Here is a 27,394-nt window from a genome sequence, read left to right on the forward strand (position 1 = left end):
ATTTATCTTGTACACATTTATTTTATATTCTTATATTTTATTCTCCCATTTATTGTAAGCAATATATACAGTTACCCAAAGCTTTACTTTTATTTTATATTCTACTTCCCTGATGCTCTAGTAAATCTACTTTTGAATTCACCTTTGAATTCACACAGATAAACTAAGCTTTTAGATACTGACCTGAGCTAGATGGTTGATTGCTTTTCTCTTCTTGCAGCTTTCTCCAAGACCTGGTTCATAGTCCCCCCATTTCTTGTTCTCCTAACAATCTTATTGTCAGCTTCCCAGCCCTGTCAATTCTGTCTATTCCCTCTCTTCCTTTTGAGAGTTTACTTATTCCTCCAATGAGCTGTGGTTCCATCTTTAAAAACTTAAACCATCTGCTCCCCCTGCAGATTTCCTACCTTACTGATGAGTCTTCTTCCAGATAGCAACTCCACAGTTGGTTTCAACCTTGTCAGGCTCACTCCGGTCCCCTACCCTACTCCCATTCCCACCCACCCCATCAATTTCATTTATACATTCTCTAGCTCCTCCCCCCTACCCCCACCACCCAATTACCCCCTCCAATTCCCCTCTCATTACACCACTAGCCACACCTCTTCACTTCCCCTCACATTAAACCATTAGCCACACCTCCAACCATACCCACAAATACCCAGCATAATCACCTCATTATTATCCCATCAGTACAACCTTTTCATCACCGCATTTCACTATTGCAAACTAATTCTCACCCCTTTATTAGTCACCCACATCCAATACTACAATGTCCATCTCTACTATCACTACTCTACTTACCTAATCACTCTCTTTCAATATCCTACATCTAAACCCTCTAAATCATTCTTCTACCTCTTCCTCTCACTGCCCATTATCCTCTCTCCTCAGTCTGAACACAAAATCAGTCTCTCAAATTTCAGCCAGCCTTTACAACACAGGTATACCAAGTACCAGAGTATAAATTCTCCTCCACCATCACAATAATATTTTCTCTCTAAATTATCCAATGAAAATAAAACAGAAACTAGAACACACTATTCTTCCATATCCTGTAACAAACCTATCACTACGCGGAGACACACATTCCAACTCGGGTCCCATCGCCTCTCCTCTGCAACCCCCCCCCCCCCAACTCCCATTAGTCAATAATCTTCACTACAATTAACCTACAAAGCATCAGAAATAAAATACCCGACTTCCATGCATGGCTAGCCCACAAAAAAAAATGCTGATATTGCCGCAACTGAAACATGGCTAAAATGCTATATTAAGGGCATATAATTCCTTCCCCCAGATTTTGCCAGTCTTGGGGCAGACAAAGAAAAAAAAGGTGGTGGCATCTCGCCAACATACCCCTTGCCCTTCACTATTGCCCCATAAACAATAACTATCCTACAGTTCTCCACAGCCGAACGTAATTTCTTTCCTTAAAATGAATAACTGCAAAAACCTCTATGTGATAGTCATTTACATTCTCCCAAGAAATAACATACCAATAATTGAGGAAGTCCTTGCCTGGGCATTTACTAACATAAAAAAATGAGACTATCATACGGGGAGACAAATATTAACTGGCTAGACATATCCCCACACCACTCTAACTGCAATATCAATTTATATAAGTTCATCAAGCTATTTAACACCATAGCCAGGTCTAATAAAATTAATAATAATGGCTCAATCCTAGACTGGATTTTAATGTCCAACTCAAGTAAGATCACGTCCGTTGGTACACTCTCCAATAATATAAGTGCCACTTAACGGCCTTTATACGTGACTGTACCACAACAATTAATAAACATCAGTACAGGGTTACCAGAGATGAATCCCAGTTTTGTCCATCTAACTTTAACCAAAGGTTGCTTAGCATCAACTGGGGTGCACTAAAATCACTTCCCCTTGATGAAGCAGTTGAGTTAAACTCAACCTTCCTCAGCATACTAAAGAATCTCACCCCCCTTAGACAAGAGAGAGTAAAGCCCAACCATACCAGCTGGCTAACAAGATCTACAAAAGGATCTCAAACGCAGGGACAAATCATGGAAAATCAGTCAAAAAAAAAAAATCTGACCTCACCCAATACAAACAGCTCCGAAACCAAGTTAAGCACCTAGTACCACAAAACAAAGAACACTACCTTACATTACAAAATCAATGCAAGCAAAATCCAAAGAAATTCTGGAGCTTTCTCAACCCTTCATTAAACTCAGGCTCTAGTAATAATCCTTGCCCAGACCCAAATAAAACACCCATTGAAATTGCTGCAACCTTCAACTTCTATTTCATATATACTATAGCCAATCTAAACGCTACCTTTCCCAAGACAAACTTGTCCACCACAGACCTCTCCCACAGCTAAACATTAGTACACCCCCCCTATTCCCAACTTTACTGTCACCTATACCCACCTCGACTATTAAATTGCTTCTAAAACAAACCATGCACAAATGTCCCTGACAATATACCCGCCAAATAACTGCAAATCTCAGCCAACTCAATCGCTTACCCTATCAGCATACTTTTCAACAGATCTATCCAAGAATCCTATATGCCCATCATCTGGAAAAAAGCTTATAGCCTGTCTCTACACAAGGGGTGCCCAATTTAGACACCACCAACTTCTGCCCCATTGCTATACTATCACCCATTTCTAAGATGCTAGAAAAATGCATGCATTCTCAACTTCATCATCTGACTCTCAGCCACATTTCCTCCCCCACCAAACACTGATTTAAGACAGGACATAGTACCACCACTGCCCTCATATCCTTCATGGACACTGTCAACTGAGCCCGAGATGCTAGTAAAATCATATCACTATTTCTTGATCTTTCCAAATCTTTTGATACTATATCCCACTCTCTCCTCACAAAACTCTCTAACACAGGTACCACATCTCACAGACTAGACTTGTTCACTAATTACCTCAATAACAGACAACAATCAACTACAAGGCAGAACACTCCCCTTTCCTAAACACCACCACTGGTGTTCCTCAAGGCTCCATTTTAGGCCCACTTCTGTTTAGCATATTTATCAATAACTTCCACACCACACTCATTCAAGGCTCAGTCATCCAGTACTCAAATGACTCCAATATTATCTGCACTGCAAACTCCTCAGAACTATACCAACGCACCCAAAACACCCTCATCTTCACCGAAATTTGGATGTCTAATAATCATTTTGCCCTGAACCCCAACAAAACCAAACTTGTAATCTTTGCCCCCAAAAAGTCCACACCCCTATAAAAAGATAACTTCACCATTCAATCCCTAATTGGTACCACCACTGACATTGTACCTAGCACAAAACACCTACGTGTCATCATAAACTAAAACCTCACATTCGACCTGCACATCTAGTCCAATGTCAAAAACCCGCATCAAAGCTTGGCACACTACCGACACAAACATCGACTCAGTGCCTCAGCCTGACTTTCCCTTGCGCCTCTTTTCTATTACCCTCTCTTTTATATGGTGACCCCCCCCCCCCACCAACATTCAGTTCTCTCTAAAATCCAAACTAGACTCATGCTACAACATAATTGCTAAGTTTGTAATTAATGCCTCCTACTCATTCCACCACTGCTTATTACACAACCTAAAATGGCTTGAACTCCCAACTATCTCACCTTTACCCAACTACAGCTCACAAACTCATTCATAATCCATATATGTGCCCTGCTCTATCTTCTATACTTACTTTATACCATCCTAATAAACTACTAAGACCCAACAACCAACTGCTCGTAAATGTAGAAAAAAAACAAACTTTCGGATGAACAGATATTTTACTCCTTTACCATCGCAAAACTTTGGAACTCCCTCCCCCCAAAACTTAGATCTACCCATTCAGTAACTCTCTTAAAGACATGTCTGAAAAAACATCCTCTCCTCAGCTTGGCTGTGCACATGTGCTAAAACCACATCTCCTATACTCTAACTTGAACCACCACAACTATTCTCACTCCCACTCTACTACTCTGGCATCCTACTTTCACAGGGATTGGGAGGGTGGCCTAATGGTTAAAGTGTTGGCCTTACAAACACAAGGTGCGGGGTTTGAGTCTCACAAGGGATAATTGGCTAAGCTTAAAATGGCTTGCAAGGGCAGTTAGCTTAGTACTAATCTATGAACGTATGAACATCCACCTGTCTTCACATACTCCGCCTCTCCAATTTGTCCACTTACCTCTTCTAACCCTCATTGTCCTACCAACACAATCCCCTTCTACTTCCTTCTCTTCCTAACCCTTACAGACCTATCATTGAACCAGGTGAGACATTTGGGTACTCTCTCAACCTACCTTCACATCAAACCACCACTTATATCTGCAACAATATCCACAGACTTTGAGGATTCCTGCAACAGGACTCATAGCCTATCGCTCAGCTATTACAACTCCTACATGTGTGAAAGGTTTAAGCACCTTGTCTCTAATTAATTCCTATATCTCCTTTGCACTAACTGCATGAAGTGTCCTATATAAATTTTGCTAGCTAAAAACTACTCATATGGAATGTTCTCATATATATATATATATATATATATATATATATATATATATACATACATACATATACTCTGTATTGCTTGTATAATGTCTGATTTGAGAATGATTACTTATGTACTTTTTTTTCAACAACTGTATAAAATGCCAGTAATAATGTACTAAATGTCTTTATTAATGTAAATTCTGCATTGTATGTGAAATGTCTTACATGGGGAGATTTTCTCCCCGGGACTCATTTCTGGCCCAGCTGGACCACCCCGGTAAACAAATGCAAAATAAATAACAGAGTTGATACGAAAGTTTTGAAGAGACCAGATGACCAATTATGAATCAGAGAATCTCTCTGGGACTCTCCCTTTGGGTGGATCAGAGCAAAGAACTTGCTGCATTTGGAATCATCAGGAGAAGCAAAAATAATGCAGCAAGGTTGGCCCCATTAGCAAAAGATTTGCATTGTCACTGTTGGGTTGAGAAACCATTCATGAGGTAGCAGAGCAGATCTGTTCCCCCTACTCGCTAGAACATTGGTCTTCCCTGGTATGTGTTGATATCAGAAAGTGGTTGGAAGATGTCCATGGACAGACACTCACTGCTTCTAGACACAATGAGTAGGAGCATGTTCCCCTTTATTTGATGTCCCAGACTACTGACACTTTGTTGGTCTGCAAAGAAATCACTCCTAGAGGAAGGACATCCAGAGAAGCCAGCAACATTAGATGGACTGCCCTGATTTTTAAGATACTGGTGTGAAAACTGGTCTCTGATGGGAACCACATGTCTTGGAGCATCTTACCCATTTAATGCCACCCCCCCCCCCCAGTTGGGAACATCAGTGGTAACTGTGGCTTTGGGAGAGGAAGGAACAAAGGGACATTCTCAAAAAGTCTCTGGTGACTGAATCCACAAAGTTACATGATTTGTACAGATATTTAAATGGATTGGAAAGATCAAGGCCTGGGATCTGATGGACCACTTAAGTGCTAGTATCCCCTGTAACACTCCTAATACTTTGCCAAGGGGACCAAGGTAAATGACTCTGGCACCGATCCTAGAAGTTGAACTACGATGACGGGCAGCATCTGTTGGAAAAGGAGTCAAGGGACCTAGTTTCTTAGAGTGGATAACCTGTTCTCTGGTAACTTTACAATTTGCATGATTGTGTCCAAATGTGCTCCTGTGAACTCCAGAACTTGTACTGGTGAAAACTGATTTGTCCTGTTTCACTGATTCCTAGGTGGTTTCTGGCCTAGACTAGCAGAGACCTGATAGGAGGAATAAGGAGCCAGTCATCTAGACAGAGAACCCCTGCAGTCTAACATGATCTGCAAGCACTGCCATGCATTTGGTGAACATCCAGGAGAGCTGTGGTATGGCCAAAAGGCTCTGAACTGAAAAAGACTTGCTCCCAGCCAAGAGGAAAAACCTTTTGGAGAATCCATCCATGTTGATGTGGTAGTAGCGTCTGGAAGGTCTATCAAGCACATCCAATCATTGTCCTTCAGGAGGAGAAAGATAGACTGTACCATGACCATTAGGAACTTTGAATGCTTGACATATTGATTCAACTGGCTGAGGTCCAAAATTGGCTTTGGGTCACCATTCAATTTGGCACTAAAAAGAATCCTGAAATAGTTTCAAACTTTTGCTGCTCTGGTGAGACCTCTTGGATGACTCGCTTGTCCAGCAGCTTTATCAATAATGCTGCTGCTTTTGGATGCTAACTATAAGAATCAGAGGTTAGAAAGGATTGGGAGGAGAGACTGGATAAGCAATTCACAAAGAAACAATGGGGAGATATATGTAGGTCTCCTAAATAAGCAATAAAGTCTACAAGATCTAGGGATCTTTGCTTGAAGTGTTTACATAGGTATTTTTATATGCAAAGTAGCCTCCAGAGAACTTTTCTTCGGTAGACAGCAATTTTTGGAGCAGTGACAGGGAGAAGAGAGGTAATTGGGAACATACGTTCTGGGAGTGTAATGAGATGGGAGATTTTAAAGTTTCCCTGCAGACTATTTTGTCAAAGATACTAGGTTAACAAATTAGTGCAACTAAAAAAATTATTTTTTTGAGCCATGATACAGATTCAGAATTCCCTAGACATAAGTAAGGCCTTGCAGAGTCTAATTATGGTGGCTGCCAAAAAGAAAATGCTAGAAAATGGAAATCAAAGTCTAAACCAACTGTTTTAGAAGTACTGAATATAGTTAGAGATAAAACTGGAATTGGAATCTTTAGAAAAGGGTAGGAGCAAATTACATAAATTCCAGAGGAGCATCAATCAACTTAGATTTGATATCAGGCAAAGGTTGAAACCGAAGCCAGGAATATCTCCTAATCACAGAAGTAAAAGCAGCAGCTCTAGAAGAAGCATCGGCTGCATCATAACTGCACTTAATAGAATGGCGAGACACCAGAGAAGTCCCCAGCAAGTAGAGAGCAGAAGTCTATCTCAGACTCAGAAAGGTCAAAAATTACCTAACAGGCCTGAGAAAGAAGAGCCAAAAAACAACTTGACATATAGGTCTGATAATTGACAGTCTTAAAGGCAAGGGTAGCAAGTGGTAGAATCCTTCTTACCCAGCCTTTCCACAGTTCTGTTGTCTTAATAAGAAGGAAACAACTTCACAGAGGGCAGTAACTGGGATAACTTGCCAGATGCCACAGACACCATAAGCAAACAAGCACCCTATAGAGCCTATTCATTTTTTTTTGGGAGCAGGGCTCTGGGAGAGTCCATTTGCAGAAACTTTTAATACCTCTTCTGAATCTCAGAAACCTGGGCACAATATCATTATAAAAAAATTCCATAATTCTGGAAATTGTCCCCCAAAGGAAATCATCTCAAAGAAAATATCAGGACTAGTGGACTCTTCTTCCTCAGAACCATAGTCTAAAAGAGAAGGAATCTGAAAAGAATAAGCTAGGGATCTCATCTAAAACATTCTCTTCAGAAGAATCCAGCTCCCTAGACCTTAGCAGAAGACCAAGGTGGAGCTGGAACAGAAACTCCTTAAGCAGGTTTCAAAGCCATAAAGGCATTAAGCAACCAGAGTGAAATTCGGCCATTCACTCAGAGGGTCCTTAGGAGCAGGAGAAACCGGATTTGTTTTTTTGTTTCTTTTTCAAAGCCACCTTGTAAAACTTAGGAGGCTCAGACAGAGGACAGCATTCTATAATTGTAGTCTGAACTTCCTCCCTAAGCAAAATCTGAGGAACACTCAGCCAAGGTTCCATCTGAATATTCAAGGAGGGCATCAAGACCTCCAGGGATGTGTGCGAGGTCAGATCCATGCCAGCCTCTGAAGCAGCCGCAACAGAGGAATTCAACAAATGAGCTGGGTGATCCTCCCACCTTTCACTAGCCTCAGGAGAGATGGCTGGCAGAGGCAGTACAGTGGGGGGGAGGGGGGGATATCGGACCTAAATAATTTGGCCTTCTTCGTGGACGGCTGTCAGAGTGGGAAGTTCCTTCCATAGTGTCTTTTCCTAAAAGTTTAAGACATTGGTTCCTAAACACAAGGACGCAGTTGCCCTGCTAGACAGGGGCCCAGAGAAATAAATATTGTGGCAAGAAATTTCCAGGGAATTCTAATGGCTAGGCTTGCATAGGCCTTAGGGCCAATAGCCTAGTACCAACCTATGAAAGCATGACAAATGGAACATGAAATATGGTCGTGAGTAGCACCAAGACAAAAAAATACTGCTTGTGATGAATATTGGGGTGAATCCGTCTCCCACACTGGCATTTACCGTTTCTGGATGGCATGAAAGCCACAAGCAACAAAACTAAAGGAAAAAAGATAAGAGTAAAAACCCCAACAAGGCACTTGTCTGAAAACGGCTTGGTGAACCAGCAAATGAAGCGGTTGTTCAGACAGACAATCAAAAGATGGCATTCAGACTGGTGGCAAAGAAGTTCTGAGGATTTTATATATATTTTATATCCAGACATCACCTTTATGACCTATGATATACACGTGGAGCATACATGAGACATATGGTGTCCCATAAATAACCTAAAGGCTTAGGTATACTGGGCAAACGTTGGGCCACCCTTGGCAGGGGATCTCTATTGTAAGGAATACTGCAACAGTGAAATGAAATGACATCAGAATGTACAACAGCCCTCAGCTGCAGAATTCTTGAGTACCACAGACAATATCTGCTAATAGATAAACATGTCAAAAACTTTGCAGATGCAAGAAACGTATCTTTTTATGGCATGCATCACTGACTTGAGAACGACATACTGGCTATGTCTCTTTTTTCCAGTATGTCGAATAGCTTCCAAGATATGGTGGGGAGACTACAGACCCTGGATGCCAGAATGGAAGCAACCAAGAAGCGTAAACTAGTTTGCGACATTAACGATTTTGGTAGAGGGAATGTCTTCTCTTGGCCTAAGGAGCATTTTCCTCTTAACAGTAACAAGCTAAAAAGTGATTTTCCGCCGATTGATAGAGTCAAAGCCAAAGGTAATTTGGATACTTTGGACGTTGTGAGCGACGTTCTTCCAGCTTCTACTGGACTAAATAAGATGCCTCTGAAACAGGCTCCCCCGCCTGCACCTGCGAATGGTTTGGTCCACGCTACGTCAGCTCCTGGAGCTGAGATCTCTAGTGCTTCTACGATATCGAAACAAGTGACTGTAACTACTGAGAATGCTAATACTGATGTAGGGAGAAAGTCCCAACAATTAACTATTAATTTTACTTCTAAGCGCTTTTCGTTGGAACAGCCTGAAGTTATAAAAGAGAGATCTATGACAAGGGATTCTTCAGCGACACGCTCTGGGGCATCCAAAAAAAGGAAGCTTGACAGCCCTTTAGGCATAGCCAAGATGGGCCGAAAATAATTAGAGGTACGTTAAATCTATCAGCGTTTGAGCTACAAGAAGCTAATTTTTCAGTTTTATCAAAGGGACTTAATTTTATTCCCTCCTGTGGTGATGACTTGGTGTCTGCCTTAACTGACTTAAAGAAATTCACTAGAATGTTAAATCTAAAGTTACTGTTTGGTGAATCCTCTATGGTGGAGAGGAGATTTAAACGTTCAAGTACTTTTATACCCGTTAATGTACCGGTGGTGAAAGCCTTTCATGACCTTTGTGAACTGCAGATCAGACAACTATATGAGAATAATAATAGAACTAAAAGGGACAGATTTAACTTATCATTTGATGAGTTTAGAGCATTTAAGGACTTATGCTCTTGTAAAGATATTGTAATTAAGCAAGCTGATAAGGGGGGAGTAGTGGTACTTATGGAGCGTGATAGATACTTGTCTGCTATGTCTTGTTTATTGGAGGACACTACTGCCTTTAGATGCATCACAGGTATGGATGTTAAAAAATGCATATCATATGTCAATATGGTTATTTATGATTTACAGCTACAGAGCCAGATAGATCTTGACTTGTTTAATTATTTAACAGTTCCTTGTCCTATTATACCCCGCCTGTATGGGATACCTAAGATTCATAAATCTATTACAGACCCCCCCCATGAGGCCTATTGTCTCAGGAGCAGGATGGGTGACTGAGCCCATATCCATTTACCTGCATGGGCAGCTACAACCTTTTTTGAATGAATGTGGCTCGGTTTTACGTGGTAGTTTTGACTTCTTGCAGAAGTTACGAATATGGTACAACTCAGAGAAGGAACAAATGGTTAATAATGAATATTATTTGGTAACTCTGGATATTGTTTCTCTCTTTACGGTCATCCCGCATGATGTCGGGCTTGACCTTCTGAGAGAATTGTTGATATCACACCCTAATCCTGATTATGGTAAAATTGAGACTTGGTGTAGCCTTCTGGATGTCATCTTAAAAAAGAATGTTTTTTTCTTTAATGATCTTCTCTATCTTCAACTCACTGGTGTGGCTATGGGCACTTCCGTAGCCAACACCTATGCCAATCTGGTGCTTTACCAGTGGGAAAGCAAACATATTTTCAGTGATCTGAACCCCTACAGACAATATATCAGATTCTTCCAGCGTTTTGTTGATGATTGTTTTCTACTTTGGAGAGGTACACTGGATACTTTGAATATGTTTTTGAATTATCTAAATGAAGCTTCTCCCTTCTTAAAGTTTAAAATGACATGGTCCAAAACTGATATTGTTTTCCTGGACACTGAAGTAATGTTTAAAGATGGATTCATACATACAAAGTTGCATAGGAAGGATGTGTGTGCAGGTAGATATACCCACTTTCATAGTATGCATGCACCGCATATTTTTAGGGGTATTGTGAGATCCCAGCTATGCAGACTAAGCAGACTGAACACTGATGACCACTGCTTTGAATTGCAATTAGAGGAAATGTTGGCGGATTTCTCCCACAGTGGCTATGATAGTTTTCTTCTTTCTGATGAGAGGGAGAAAGTGATGCAGGACAGGAAGACTAAACTTAGTCCTATATTTCTGTCTGATCCACTGGATTCAGTTGACATACTTTCCAATAGTACAAGTGTGTGCATGGACTTAATTAGATATGTGACTGCATATAGCCTTAGAACACCGTATATAAAGCAAATTATATCTAAGAATTGGCTAATTTTTATGGCTTCTAATGAACTAAAGGCTCTATTGGGTAATAGACCATTTTTTGCCTACAGGAACATGACAACCTTAAAAAATTCTTTATGCTATAAGGATTTTTCTATGAATATTGTAAGACCACTTTCTTCTAATCCTGGCACATGCAAGTGTTATAACTGTTCATGCTGCGAGGATATTGTTGGTGCAGGGAGCAATGTGTTCACACACCCTGTGACTGGGAAAACATTTAGGTTTCGTATTTCAGCAACTTGTATTACAACGCACATAGTATACTTGGCTACTTGTGTGTTATGCAAATCATTTTACGTAGGGAAGACCACACGTAAGTTAAAAGAGAGAATCACAGAGCATAAGTCTGAAATCAGGAGATGTGTTGATAGAAATGCTCTATACAAACACATGTTAGATTGTGGACAAGATCATGTTTTTAAGTTTAGAGCTATAGATTGTGTTTACCCCTCTCCGAGAGGTGGGGATTTAAATAATTTTTTTAGAAATCAAAGAATATGAGTGGATTTTAAGGTTTGCCAGTGATTGTCCACCTGGCTTAAACAATATGTTAAGTCTTAAACCAATTTTGGTTAAGCTTAGCAGACTGAAGTTGTAATGTTTATAACTATGTATATATAATTGTTTTTTATCTGGTAATATGTTTTAACATTTTTGGTCATGTGATTTTTTGGCTGCTGATCATATGACTGCTTTGGACCTATATATAAGCTTGAAGAAGTTTGTAACATTTAGTATTGATGAAGGATTGTATCCGAAAGCTCTGCTGTGTTTGGTATTAAAGTGGTTCTCCTTTTGTGGATTGTTTATTTTCAAGCCTACCTGCTTAGAAATAGTTGTTTCTATCCTAAGCCAAGGGCATTATTCTAGGTATCCACCTTAGTAAAAATAAGAGACACTGTCTTTATTCTACAAATATAATCATTGCATTCTTACATTCTGTCCCACCAGCCTAAGATCACATCATATTAAAGTACAGGTTTTATAGCTTAAGAAGAAGAAAAGCTGGACAAAAGCAAGTATAGTTCTTATGGCTAAATGTGCTTGTTTACTTTAATATCTAACGCATACAATCACTGAAAACTAACCCCCCCACACACATTTAAACAGAGGGCAACCATTATACAAAAACTGCTTTACTACACATTTAGATTGTATTATAAAATGTTTTATAAAAGTACTAAATAAGAACAAAAACTGTTTTACTTAGTTACTTAAAGTTACTCTTTTCCACTAAGTGTTCTTCTAAATATTAATGAAAGTGGGGTATACGTCACGAGATGGGTTGCCAACTGGCTTACAGACGGAACTCGCATGGTAAGAATAGCGGGCTCCAGGTCAGACTCTAAACCAGTCACACGTAGTGTCCAGCAAAGCTCGGTCCTGGGACCCCTACTGTTCAGCATATATTTCTCAGAAGTACAGGCAAACACAGGAGGACTATGGCTAACCAGGTTTGTAGATGACTGCAAACTGGGAGCCAAAATTGACTCTCCGGCTGACACGGACATCCTCCAAAAGGGCCTTACTGAAACAGACACCTGGTGTCAAAGTCATGGCTTCAAGCTAAATGCCAAAAATGCATAGTCATCCCATCTGAGAAAAACAAAACATCCACGAATTACTACAGATTTTTCTTTTTGAAGTTCCGATAAAGGGATCGTCTACAGAAAGTTACAAAAGACGACTTCTGATGAACCTACTGACTTTTGTCTCAGAGCAGCTCAAAGGTGATATTTATAGTGACAAGAAAACCAAGGTCAAGACATCATTATTTATTTGCATTTGTTGACCAGGATGGTCCGGCTGGCTACAGGTGCACATTTTCAGTGGAGTCCTGGGGAGAAAAGCTCCACATAAAAGACATTTCACATACAATACAAAATTTACATTAATAAAGACATTTAGTACATATTACTGGCAGCTTACACAATTGATGGAAAAAAACAGTACATAAGTAATCAATCTCAAATCAAAGATGTTATACAAGCAACAGAGTGTAAAACATGTGAACTTTCTATACGAGTAGTTTTCATCTAGCAAAATTTATATAGGGCACTTATTGCAGTGGGTGCAAAGTGGATATAGTAATTAGAGACTAGTTACAGTTTTCACACGTTAGCTTAGCAAAAGGCTATACGAGTCCTGTTGCAGGTATCTGCAAAGTCGGTGGACATTGTTGCAGATATAAGTGGTGGTATGATACTAAGGGTAGGCTGCGAGAGTACCCGAATATCTTGCCAGGTTCAATGGTAGGTTTACAAGAATTAGGAAGTGAAGAAAGCAGACAGGAGGGATCAATGGTAGAACAATGAGGGTTAGTAGATGAGGGAAGTGGACATGATGGAGAGGCGGAGTAAGGAAAATGACAGGTGGATGTGAAAGGATGATGCCAGAGTAGTAAAGTGGGGGTGAGAATAGTTGTGATGGTTGAAGTTAAGTTATATGAGATGTGGTGTTAGCACATCTGCACAGCCAAGATGAGGGACAAGTGTTGTTTAATAGATGTCTTGAAGAGGGTTACTGAATGGGTGGATCCAAGTGTTGAGGGAAAGGGAGTTTGAAAGCTTTGCAACGGTAAAGGAGTAAAGCAACTGGCCAGCCGAAAGTTTGGGTCTTTCTAAATTTACGAGCAGTTGGATGCTGGATCAGAGTCGTCTGTTAGGATGGGATAAAGTAAGTATAGACAATAGAGCAGGGTACATGGATGGATTATGAAAAAGTTTGTGAGCTGTAGTTAGTTGGATAAAGGTTAGATAGCTGGGGAATTCAAGTCAATTCAGGTTAAGTAAAGATAAGCAGTGGTGGGAGGAGTAGGAGGCATTAGTTACAAACTTAGCAATTTTGTTGTAGCATGAGTCTAGTTTGGACTTTAGAAAGGACTGAATATTGGTGAAGAGGGGGGGCACCATATAAAAGAAAGGGCAAAAGAAAAGAAGTGGCTAGGGAAAGTCAGGCTGATGCACTGAGTAGATGTTTGTGTTGGTAGAGTGTGCCAAGCTTTTGATGTGTCTTTTTGATATTGGACTGGATGTGCAGGTCAAATGTGAGGATTTCATCCATGATGGCACCTAGGAGTTTAGTGCTAGGTACAATGTCAATGGTGGTTCCATTTAGGGATTGAATGAAGTTCTCTTTTTGAAAAGGGTGAACTTTCTGGGGCAAAGATAGCTAGTTTGGTTTTGCTGGGGTTCAGGGAAAGATGATTAGACATCCAAATTTCAGTGGAGGTGAGGGCATTTTGGGTGAGTTGGTGTAGTTCTGAGGAGTTGTTTGCAGTGCAGATGATAGGGGAGTCATCAGCGTACAGGATGACTGAGCTTTGAGTGTGTGTGGTGTGGAAGTTATTGATAAATATGCTAAACAGAAGTGGGCTGAAAATGGAGCCTTGAGGAACACCGGTGGTGGTGTTTAGGAAAGGGGAGCAAGTGTTCTGCCATTTAGTTGCTTGTTGCCTGGTAGTGAGAGAGTTTGAGGTGCGGTACCTATGTTAGAGTTTTGTTAGGAGAGAGTGGGATGTAGTATCGAAAGCTTTAAAAAGATCAAGAAATAGTGAAGATACAATTTTAACAGTGTCACAGGCTCAGTTGACAGTGTCCATGAAGGATATGAGGGCAGTGGTGGTACAATGTCCTGGCTTACATCCGTATTGGGTGGGGGAGAGGATGTGACTGCAAGACAGATGGTGAAGTTGAGAATCAATACATTTTTCTAGAATCTTAGAGATGGGTGATAGTACAGGAATTGGGTAGAGGTTGGTGGTGTCTATGGTGCCCACCCTTGTGAAGGGGGAGGATATAAGCGGTTTTCCAGATGATGGGCATAAAAGATTCTTGGACAGATCTGTTAAGTATGCAGCTGATAGGGTAAGCAATTGAGTTGGCTGAAATTTGCAAGTATATTGCCAGCGGCATTTGTGCATGGTTATAGAGTTTAAAATAATTTTTTAATAGTTGTGGAGGATATAGGTGAGAGTAAAGTTGGAAATAGGGGATAAACTGGTGTAAGCTGTGGAGGGGTCTGTGGTGGGCAAGTTGGTCTTGGGAAAGGTAGGGTTAGATTGGTTATAGTATCTATGAAATAGGAGTTGAAGGTTGCAGCAATTTCAGTTGGTGTTTTATTTGGGCATGGGCAAGGATTACTAGTATATATCAGACCTTTCCTTTTGTTTTTCAATGAAGTGACACAACAAACATCTCACTTAGAAGCAAAGACAGAATGGACCTTAATTAAATGTATCAATACAAAGATGGCTCATGTCAGTTGTGATGTATAATGTTAAATTGCACTGCTGCTAATACCAGAAAATGAAGCTAAATGCCTCTCACTTAGTATCAGATCCATCTACACTGAAAGTCCATTCAAAATAAAGCACTACTTAGCCAAAAACAGACACCTGACAGCATACCTTCTGTGTGAACAACTGATCAGTGGCTCACAAGGAAATGAAAAACATGTCTTAACTAAAAAAAATATTGAGAACACATGATTATTCAGTTTATTTAAACATACCAAGTCAATGAGGTCTTTAAGTGGCTTTTCCTTCAGTTCAGAAATTTTCCTTTCATTCATACAGGACCGATAATACAGCTGCGCTTTCTGCTCTGCTTCACTTGTCAGGTTTGCAGTTGAATTTTCTGAAAAAAAAAAAATCAGCAAAGTCTGTCATCACACAGCTTCTCTTCAAAGTCAATGAAGCACAAAATCAAGAATTAAACAAAGACTAACACTCGTCAAATGGCTAATTATTCAGGTTCTGACCTAATTCACTTTTAGCTGTATAAATTCTTGACTCTACTTTAGTTTGTGTCTTTCGGCTTTTCCCGGATAGGGGTCGCCACAGCGGAACTCCGGTCCGCTAATGGCCGGTAGTGGATTTTTACGTACCGGGTTACCAGCCATGACGCACAACCTTCAACGAAAGGACGCCCCATTCACGTATGCCTCCACACAAAAGATGCTCTAGCTGAGAATCGAACGGGACAACGTCTTGCTATGAGGTGACAACACTATCGCACCACCACCACCACAGTTGACTCTATACTTAAGTAATATAGGTAAACTTCATAGTTTTCTAAAATGAGAAAGCATTCTGCTATCTTTATGCAGCTCAGCATGTTAACATCCTGTCAAGGACAATGCTTTACTTTGCTACTGCTGATCCAGATAATCAACAGGGAATAAAGCCACAATACAGCAAATGGACAGACATCGATGCACCACTTTTAAGCAAAGGCCTACAATGTACACCTACCATTCTTAAGTTACCTGTAAAGACATTTTTTCTGATTACTTGGTTTAACTGGTTAAAAATGTCAAATATATGGTATGATTACAGAATTGTTAAAGTACCACAATGTCGATGGCAAGAACTTTTAGTTATGTACTTACCATAACTTCGGATGTATGGGATCCATCTCGCCTACATTCACAACAGATGGGGTTCGGAGCCGATCCATCGGCTCCGACTCGGCAACTAATACACTAGCACGAAGTCTCTCATTGGCTGGGCTACTCCCTATCCCAGGATGCACTACACCTGCTTCCCCAGATCTTGTTTGTTCGCTTTCATACATCCATGCAAACACAGAAAAATTAGTAGTCACTATAACCAACTAAAGTTCTTCAAGAAAGATCTCCAAGAAAAAAGAGACTACAGCTCCTCTAAATCCGAATGGAAGGGGGAAGGAGGGTGGGTACTTATGAATGTAGGCGAGATGGATCCCATACATCCGAAGTTATGGTAAGTACATAACTAAAAGATGTAATGGGATCCTATCTCGCCTACATTCACAACAGATGGGACAGCGTCCCTAGCACCTACATAGGTTCATAGGTTCATAGGTTCATACTAGGCTATCTGCCCGAGGGCATTTATAAGCCTAGCCCATTGTTTTGTGGCTTACGCCACCCCTTTAGTATGGGGAACTATACCCATTATTTTGCTGTGCCTCTGTCGAGCAGTGACACTGAGGTAATTCCTGGGGTATATCTGCGATCTCCCATCCATTGGTCAAGACTTCTCTTGAACAAGGTCAGCGAGGTGCTCTGCCTCACATGTACCGGGATTTTGTTCCACAGCATAGGGAGTCTTTGGGTGATGAATCTATCTCTCCAGCACGTCCTATTAATAGCCGTGTCGAGGTTTAAGTCTCCCGCCCTTGTGGCTCTGACGGATCTAGATTTTTTGAGGTGAAGCATATTCATCAAATCTGGGTTTGACATCGCCTTGTATGTTAGGCAAAGGTCACCTCTGAGCAAGCGGTAAGCGACTGAATAGAGCTGGAGTTCTTTCAGTCGGGCAGCATACGACAGATTTTTGAGACCCTTTATCCTTTTGGTGAGGAACTTTTGTGGCCTCTCCAGCTGCTGCAAGTGTCGGGTCAGATACATTCCGAATGGGGCATTGTACTCAATCATTGGTCTGATGAGTGATGAGTAAAGGGAGACTATGACCTCCCTGGATCTAGATGAGAATCCCTTCATGATAAGGTGGGCAATGTAGAAGGACTTCCTAACTACTTTAGCTACATGGGTGTCGAATGACAGACTACTATCAACCTGGGTCCCCAGGTCCCTGATAACTTCTTCTGTGCTCAGTGGATTGCCACCTATTTGGTAGCTAGGGGTAACCTTGTTTTTCCTGAAGGGTATGACTATGCATTTTTTGGCATTTAACTTTAGGCCGTGGCTCTGGCACCAGTTATCCGTTTCTGTGAGACCCTTCTGAAGGATATCCGTGTCAGATGTGTTTTCTACTATGGCGCCCAGTTTGCAGTCATCTGCAAACTTTGTCAGCCATAACCCTCCTGTGTTTGCTTGTACTTCGGAAAAGTAGATGCCAAACAAGAGTGGGTCCAGGACTGAGCCCTGTGGGACACCACTTGTGACAGGCTTTGAGTCTGACATGGCACCAGCAACTCTGACCCTGTGGGTTCTGTCACTCAGCCAGTTTGCAACCCATCTTGTGATGTATGGGTTAACATTTAAGCTGATGAGTTTTTCAATGATACCCGAGTGGGGTATTGTATCGAAGGCTTTAGCCAGATCGAGGTAGGCTGTATGGACTGCCTTTCCCTCATCAATGGCTTTGGTGACTGTTTCGAAAAAGTCAACCAAGTTTAAAAGGCATGATCTGCCTTTGACAAAGCCAAACTGGGTTGGATCAAAGTCTGCAAATTCCCTATGTCTTTATTTATGAGGTCCATTATGATCCTCTCCATGGCTTTGCAGATAAGGCTTGTCAAGCTAATGGGCGGGTAATTTCCAGGGTCTGTGGAGGCAGCGGCTTTGTGAAGTGGGACCACAGTTGCAGTGCGCCACTCCTGGAGTGCGTATCCAGAGGTAAGACTTTGATTAAACAGCTGTCCTAGCTGTGGGTTTAATTCCTCATTGAGTTCGTGGAGCACACAGCCGGGGACACCATCGGGTCCCAAGGATGCTGTGTTTTTTGCTTTGGAGAGAGCAGTTCTCACTTGGGCTCTGGAGATGGTTGGGGGCTGCACTCATTTGGTATAGATATCTCTCCTTTTGGGGAGGGGAGAAGTTTGCACTGAACCTGTCAGCCAGTATGTTGGCAATGTCTGTAGGATCAGTAATCTTCACATCATTTTGAACTAGTTCTGAGCATATCTGGGAGTTTCCTCCTAGGTTTCTAACATAGCTAAAGAAGGCCTTATGATTGTCTTTTGAGTCTTTAGCTATTTTCTCTCGAAATTTGCTTTGGATGATTTTATGAGAGCTCTTAGTTTTTACTTATAGTGATCAAGGGTGTCTTACCTTTTAAGGATTTTGCTCTATCTTGTAGTAGCTTCCTCCTTTTGTTGTAGAGTTTGTTTATGGCTGGGGTCCACCAGACTGGATGCTTGCCTTTGGTACAAAGAGTCTTTGTTTTGCTTGGGATTGCCTTATCCATGCAGTCCTGCAGGTGCTGGTAGAAGGCGTTTGTAAGTGATTCAGCGGCTTGAGTATTGTTTTCCATGGCTCGGGGGCCTGAAAGGAGACCACACTAGTCTTTAGAAGTGTGAAGTCGGCTTTTGAGAAGTTCTTTACTGTGGTCTTTTTATTTCAGGTGGGGTGGGATGAGGACCTCCAGCGAGATTAGTTTGTGATCTGATCTCACCAGTGAGGGGTATACTTCCGGTGTTGAACATTGTGCTCCCATGTTCGTGATGATGAGATCAAGTATGTTATCTCCTCTTGTGGGGATGGTGACTAGTTGTTCCATGGCATTTGAGTTTATGAATTCCAGGAACTTTTGGGCTAGGGTGTTTGGGCTTGAGTAGTGTTCCCAGTCTATATTAGGGTAATTGAAGTCACCTAGTATGATGGTGTTTGGTGATACATTTATCCCCTCTAGTGTTTTCAGGAAGGCCATGTGAGTTTCCTGAGTTTGTGAGGGTGGCCTGTAACATGCTACAATTTGCAGAGCAGTCTTGCCTATGGTTAATTGCACCTGGATGGTCTCCGATGCATCGTGCGTTGCCACCAGTCTTGAGGTGTGGGTGTCCTTGATGAATATGGATACCCCCTCCTTTCTTGGTATTGTCCGGATTTTGGGGCGGAGCATGATATGAGGTAAAACCTGATAGCGCTGGGGTGCTCTCAGGAGCCTTGAACCAGGTTTCTGTCACAGCACAGACATCGATGTTCTCCATACTGAGAAGGGCCTCGAGTGCGTGCATTTTGAGATTTAGACTTCTGGCATTGAGCAGCATTACCCTTAGTTTTTTCCTTTTTGTGTTCTAGGGTGGTAGGTTTAGAATTTGAGCCTTGCCTAAAAAGGCACTATGGGGGTGGCAAGAGCCTTTGCCAATATCCGGAATCCCAGGGTGACAGGTGCAAGCTGTCCCTTATGACAGCGTGGCTTGTCCAGCATGTCATCCCAGGCAGACAGATACTGGATCCCCTTTGAATGACACCAGTGTTTAAGCCAATTGTTAAAGCTGATCATCTTATCTCTGTATTGTGGCATCATTCTTGGTGAAGGTAGGATACTGCTCAAGGTCAGGGTCATACCTGCCTGGGCTACATAATCAGAGAGCTCCTCAATGTCTCTTTTCATGTAGTCCAAGGAGAGTGCGTCTCAGGTCGTTTACACCAGCGTGGACAATGACTGAGTCATATTTGTACCTGCTGTTGAGAGACCTGAGTGCTTGCGTTATGTGGCGGATTCTAGCGCCCGACAGGCAGCTTACTGTGACCTTCTCCTTACTCAGTCTGGTGGCGGGACATCAGTGTGTCTGACTATGGAGTCACCAATGACTAGTGTGTCTGGCATTGTGTTTGGCCTTAAGGGCTGTGACTGTTTGACACTCTGACTGTGAGGTCTATGTGTTGCGGGTGTTGTGTTCTGAGGTGGTGGTTGTTTGGGTGTCTGCTTTGGTGGCCTCTGCTGTTTTGGTAGATTTTTGATCAGAGCCTCCGAGTATGTCTTTGTGTGTTTATGTGTATGATTTGAGGTTGTAATGGTACTATGTGAGACTGGGTCTATAGTGTGTGTAGTAACCTTCTCCTCCTGACTGGTCTTGCCAGTCCTATGTTGAGAGAGCTCAGCCTCCAGTTTGGCCGTATAGTTGCATCTCGCATGTATTTGTGTTTTGTGGGAGGAGGAAAGGGTTGTCTGTGTACATGAGGCAATTGAAACATTGCCTCAATATTCCCAGGTTCACCAGCTGAGCAGGAGAGGACACTAGCAACTGATCCTCGACATGCTAGAAGGGTAGGAAAAACTTTAAAAAAGATTCGGGGGCGTGGGTGACCGAGAAATGGGGGTTGCCTTTTGGGGTACTATCTATGACAAGAGTGCCATATCAAGGTAATAAGTACTGTAGGAGCAAGTGCTAGGTTTAATAGATAGAGAATAGTCTACTTGGAGTCAAGTAGAGTTGATCTTTTAGTTATAGGATACTGATTTGATCAGTAGTATAGTTCGAGGAAGGTAGTTTTAAGGGAAAATTTGAAGAGTGGACTTTAGGTAGCCGAATAGTTTAAACCTGCTTAACGGCACTGCCCTAGTGTGCAACAGTGGCAGCTCAGCTAAATGCTAGCGTTTAGCGCATTTATACCAGGGGCTGGAAAAAGCTAGAAACTGGCCCAAAAGCGACCAATAAACTACTAGTTACTGGCTGAAACCTCACAAAACTGGACAAAGGCAGCTCAATGCTTCCACTCCCACTGGTAAGCAAGGTAGCTTCCCTTCCCCAAATAAGGCAAGGAAACAGTACACAGGAACTACAACCAAAGCCCAGGAATCAGCAACTCTGAAACTGGACTAAACTAGTAAAGCAGGAAAAACAAGAGATATTTTTTCTTTCTTTTCTTTTCTCTCACAAAACAGGCAGAAACAGGTACAGCAAACACTTATAAATGCTATGAATCAGCTACTACAGCTTACACAGAAGAATTTGCTACAAATACAGTCAAATAGCAACAAACAAGGATTCCAAGTGCAATATTAAGTTAAATGCAGTAAAAACAGCTTCAATGTAACAGAAAGGCAGGAGAAATACAGTTGCTAGGTATTCAGATGTGGAAAGCAACAAAAAATATACTTAGTATCAAGAAAAGTCGCTTATTCAGCTCTCTGCAGCCTGGATTACTCTGCTGGCCCACGTGGAGTCTGTGCTGAGTAGGTACAAGCTGAAACTTTTATACCAGGGGGCTGGAAAAAGCTAGAAACTGGCCCAAAACGACCAATAAACTACTAGTTACTGGCTGAAACCTCACAAAACTGGACAAAAGGCAGCTCAATGCTTCCCACTCCCACTGGTAAGCAAGGTAGCTTCCCTTCCCCAAATAAGGCAAGGAAACAGTACACAGGAACTACAACCAAAGCCCAGGAATCAGCAACTCTGAAACTGGACTAAACTAATAAAGCAGGAAAGCAAGGTAGCTTCCCTTCCCCCAAATAAGGCAAGGAAACAGTACACAGGAACTACAACCAAAGCACAGGAATCAGCAACTCTGAAACTGGACTAAACTAGTAAAGCAGGAAAAACAAGAGATATTTTTTTTTTTTTTTTCTTTTTTTTCACAAAACAGGCAGAAACAGGTACAGCAAACACTTATAAATGCTATGAATCAGCTACTACAGCTTACACAGAAGAATTTGCTACAAATACAGTCAAATAGTAACAAACAAGGATTCCAAGTGCAATATTAAGTTAAATGCAGTAAAAACAGCTTCAATGTAACAGAAAGGCAGGCGAAATACAGTTGCTAGGTATTCAGATGTGGAAAGCAACAAAAATATACTTAGTATCAAGAAAAGTTTCTTCAGCTCTCTGCAGCCTGGATTACTCTGCTGGCCCACGTGGAGTCTGTGCTGAGTAGGTACAAGCTGAAAGTTTTATACCAGCGGGCTGGAAAAAGCTAGAAACTGGCCCAAAACGACCAATAAACTACTAGTTACTGGCTGAAACCTCACAAAACTGGACAAAGGCAGCTCAATGCTTCCCACTCCCACTGGTAAGCAAGGTAGCTTCCTTCCCCAAATAAGGCAAGGAAACAGTACACAGGAACTACAACCAAAGCCCAGGAATCAGCAACTCTGAAACTGGACTAAACTAGTAAAGCAGGAAAAACAAGAGATATTTTTTTCTTTTTTTTCACAAAACAGGCAGAAACAGGTACAGCAAACACTTATAAATGCTATGAATCAGCTACTACAGCTTACACAGAAGAATTTGCTACAAATACAGTCAAACAGTAACAAACAAGGATTCCAAGTGCAATATTAAGTTAAATGCAGTAAAAACAGCTTCAATGTAACAGAAAGGAAGGCGAAATACAGTTGCTAGGTATTCAGATGTGGAAAGCAACAAAAAATATACTTAGTATCAAGAAAAGTCGCTTATTCAGCTCTCTGCAGCCTGGATTACTCTGCTGGCCCACGTGGTGGCTCATTGGAACACACTCCTGAGAACTGTGGAACCAAAGGAAGCTCTGCCTCGAGAAACCACATCCAATTTGTAATGAGAAATGAAAGTGTGCGGAGAAGTCCAGGTTGCCGCAGCACAAATATCATCTATTGATAACGGAGTGAAAAGCTACGGAAGTAGCCATTGCCCTGGTAGAATGAGCCTTGACTAGAAAGGGAAGGTCTTTGTTAGCCTGTGAATAAATAAAAATGATACAATCTTTAATCCATTTAGATATGGAGGTTTTTGTTACTGGTTGACCCAATTTGTTCGCTGCAAATGAAACAAACAATTGATTTGATTTCCGCGTTTGAGCGGTTCTATTCAAATAAAAACGCAGTTGTCTATGTACGTCCAATTGATGCAAAGTATATTCTGCGTTATTAGAGAATTCTGGGAAAAAGACAGGGAGTTCTATAGTTTGTTGAATACAGAAAGAGGAGGCCACTTTTGGTATAAATGCAGGGTTTAATTTCAATGAAACTCTATGCTTGTGAAAAATCAAATAGGGAGGATCAGAACAAAGAGCTTGAAGTTCTGAAACTCGCCTAGCAGATGTTATGGCTACTAAAAAGGCCGTTTTCCAAGACAGAAATTTTAAATCACAAGTAGCAGCTGGTTCGAAAGGACGGGCAGTTAGGGCAGCAAGAACCATATTCAAATCCCAAGGGGGAACAGGATGAGATAAAGGAGGCCTAAGGAGCCAAGCCCCTTTAAGGAAAGCCTTACAAAGTTTGAGAGACATCAATGAAGGTTCAAAAGAAGCATGAAAATTAGAGATCGCTGCTAACTGAACCTTAATGGTAGAAACTGAAGAGCCAGACTGAAAAAGGGAGGCCAGAAAATTCAGAACCTCCGATACTGGTGCAGTGAGAGGATCTATACCCCGTTCTTGAGCCCAGAAGGCAAACCTTTTCAATTTACTGGAATAAAGTTTGATGGTGGAAGGTTTATGAGAAGAAGTCAGTATGTGGACCACGTCCGGCGAAAGAGCATTGTCTCGGACTAAGGATGGAAGTGGAGTAACCATGCTGCCAACTTCAGGGACCTGAGAGACAGATGAAGCCGTCCTGACTGATGAGTCAACAGGTCTGGCACCGGATCCAGAAACCATGGACCTTCTATCGCATGCCTCTGTAGGAAAGGAAACCAAACTTGACGAGGCCAGTGCGGGGCAATCAAAATCATCTCGCTCTCCATGTAAATGGCCTTCTGTATCACCCTCGGTAGGAGGGAGCGGAGGAAAAGCGTAGAAGACCGGGGCCAAATGCGAGTCAGAGCGTCCCTGGGAATCTGTCCCTGAGAAGGAAACAGTGTGAAGAACTCTCTGCATTTCGCATTGTGAGGGCAGGCAAACAGGTCGCAGCAAGGAAGACCCCATCTGTCGAAGATTTTTAGCTATACCCTGGTTGAGGGACCACTCGTGGGGTAAAAGAATGGTCCTGCTTAATCTGTCCGCAATCACATTGGACTTCCCGGTATGTGCGTTGCCATTAAGCGGTTGGTAGCTACGCCCAGTGCCAAAGTCTCATGGCTTCTCTGCATAGTGGGTAAGACCTGGTTCCACCTTGCTTGTTTATGTACCACACCACCGACATGTTGTCGGATAGGATAATGTCGGGCCCTGTGGGAGGCGTGATGGAGAGCTTGGAGTACCAATAGTACCGCTCTCATCTCCAGGACATTGATATGCAAATCGTTTCCTGGATCTGCCATGTGCCTTGGACCGACCTGTCCAGGTAATGACCCCCCCACACTACCTGGGAGGCGTCCGTAGTCACAGTGGCAGCGGGACGTTGAGGTATAAAGGGTCGCCCCTGGTCGAGATTTGATTGGAGAAGCCACCAATGCAGATCTCGGCGGCAACTTTCCGTGATTATGATTAAGTGGTTCAAGGGAAGTTCCTGATAAGACCATTGAACCGACAGTAGCCATTGTAAAATTCGCATGTGAAGTCTGGCCAAGGGAACTAAAAGGATGGTGGGCGCCATCGAGCCCAACAGTTGTAGGATCCGATGGGCGGGGCTCTTTGTAGGGGAGACAGGATTTGACTTGATCTTGTAAGACCTGAATTCTTGCTGCGGTAAAAGCGCATTCTTTTGTCTAAGTCTCGCCTATGAAAGTAATGCCGAGATGGCTGTAGTACAGATTTTGCAAATTGAGCGTGATCCCCAAGCGGCCCAAGGTGAGCGTGACTCTGGCGCTTGGAGTAGTAGATGCTCGGAGGTGGCAGTAAGGAGCCAGTCATCTAGATAAGGAAACACCTGGAATCCCAGACTTCTCAGGTGAGCAGTTACCACTGCCAGACACTTGGTGAACACCCTGGGGGCTGTGGTGAGACCAAAGGGCAATGCTCGGGTGGAAATGACTGACTCCGAGGCGGAGCGTAAATGTCTCCTGGACTCTTGAGCTATGGGAATGTGATAGTAAGCGTCCTGGAGATCTATGGAGCACATCCATGCATCTTTTCCAGCAAAGGAAGAATAGATTGAAGAGTGACCATTGAATTTGGACTTCTTTAAACGATTCAATGAACTGAGGTCCAAAATGGGCCTTAAGTCCCCTGTCTTTTGGTACCAAAAATAATTTTGAGTAAGTTCCTGATCCGATCTGGTCGATGGGGACAGGCTGGATGGCTCTTTTCTAGCAGCTTTGAAACCTCTAATGCTGCCTGATCCCGTGACTGGGTGAGTACGTCCGGGATTTCCCTTAAAGAAAGGGGTTTGTTGAAGGGGATGATATAACCTCCGGTAATAATCTGAAGCACCCACTGATAAGCTTGTTATGGATTCCCAAGCTTGTGGGTGCGCAAAGCGACCCCGACTGGCTCGGAGTTGCAGTCGGGCAACAACTCAGGCGCTGGTTGTATGAAGAACCACGAAAGGAATCGCGGTCTCCAGAGTTACGGGGCCTCTGCCACCTCTGGGGGCGTCTTCCAAAATTCCCCTCCCTGCCTCTGGAGGGAATCACTGAGTGGAGTAGGGAAAGACTTCTGAGATTTTCTAAACCACATTTTCCCTCCTCTCCCAGCCTTGGGGTAAGGCCTAGAAGGAGGCGGAAAATCGGGCTAGCAGCAGTCAAAGTCTTGCCCTTCTGCTGCACCGAGTTAGTGTGTCCTTCACCTTGGGTCCAAACAAAGATGACCCATCAAAGGCGTCGTGAAGGAAGACTTGAAGGCCTCCATGAGCGAACACAAAGCGTAACCAGGCTTGTCTCCTGAGGGAACAGCGCCTGTTCCGCTGCTCTACTCGCCCCTTGACGCATATGAAATGAGCCTCATGGGCGGAGTTAACAATAGAAAAAGGGTAGTCATCACAATGTGCCAACAGTCGGGGCCAGCGCCTCAGGTAGGTTACCAACAAGAAAGTCATTTAGCTCTTTGAGAAGATCCCTTTGGAGCCTCGTAAAATGACATAAGTAGTTCAGCGACCGTAAGGCAAAGGCCGCTGAAGACAGTGCGCTTCCCGTGCCTATCCATACTCCTAGAATCCTTATTAGGAGGATGAACAGACGTCGAAGCCTCTGCCACGTCCTGCTGTGTGGCAGAAGCCACCACCAAAGCATCTACAGGCACACCCTTTGTGAGAAACTCCTTCTGGGGGCTGACAAAATTTATTGGGCCTCTCAGGCACGGTTCCACAGAATCAGGGTGTTCCCGCCCGAGAAACCAAATCAAGGAGTTCATCAAGGCGGAGACACCCAGGAGGCGAGGCTGGGCCCCAAAGGCCTTGAGGAAGACTGACTCCTCAGCTGAATGGGTTTTGGCTTGCCAGTCACCTCTCTGTCTCAGAATCTCCAAGATATCTGAGAAGGAGATATCATCCGAAGATGATTTGGGGACCCTTCTGCGTCATCGAGGTCAGTATCCGATGTAACAGACTCATCTTGGGAGTCTACGTGCTTCCTCTTACACAATTTCTTCCGTGGGGTTCGTCCGAAGCAGTTTCGGACGGACCACCCGAAGAAGGGAACCGATGGGGGTATCCTCAGGCCCTGGGGCCCCGCTGCCGGGGGCTGCAACACAACAGAGGCACCAGTCTCCAAATCTAGGGACGGTGAGGTAGAATCTTGCTGAACCGGCAAAGGCATGGCCAGCGCGCTCCTCATGGCCTCAAAGGCTGGACCTCCAGAATCCAAGGAGGTCACTGGTCTAGAGGCCATGATGGCACTAAATTCCAGCAGCCGATGCTCCGAGAGGAAGACTAGGCACCGAAGCACCCAGTCCCAAAGTGTTCCCCTCGGGCCCGGCTGAAGAGGTCGCAGTACCAAACCCTGAACCGGAGGACAGGGTAGGAAGCAAAAAAAGTCCCCCCGGAAAAACCCAGGGGGAACCCTTTTTTAATCTTGCTGGGGAAATTTTTCCCGGGGTTCCCC

General features: G+C 42.9%; 1 protein-coding gene across 5 annotated transcripts in view; it reads right to left on the reverse strand.

Annotated features, from left to right (window-relative positions):
- ECE1 (endothelin converting enzyme 1) overlaps window positions 1-27,394 on the reverse strand; it is a 4,237,764-nt gene that overhangs the window by 2,467,228 nt on the left and 1,743,142 nt on the right. For all 5 annotated transcript variants that reach the window (XM_044063171.1, XM_044063172.1, XM_044063170.1 and 2 more), the window contains one exon: window positions 15,612-15,736. In XM_044063171.1, coding sequence (XP_043919106.1) covers window positions 15,612-15,736 — 125 coding nt within the window. The remainder of the gene's footprint in view (window positions 1-15,611; window positions 15,737-27,394) is intronic.

This window comes from Protopterus annectens, chromosome 2.part1 (genome assembly GCF_019279795.1).
Source record: "Protopterus annectens isolate FY-2018-M chromosome 2.part1, PAN1.0, whole genome shotgun sequence".
NCBI lineage: Eukaryota > Metazoa > Chordata > Ceratodontiformes > Protopteridae > Protopterus > Protopterus annectens.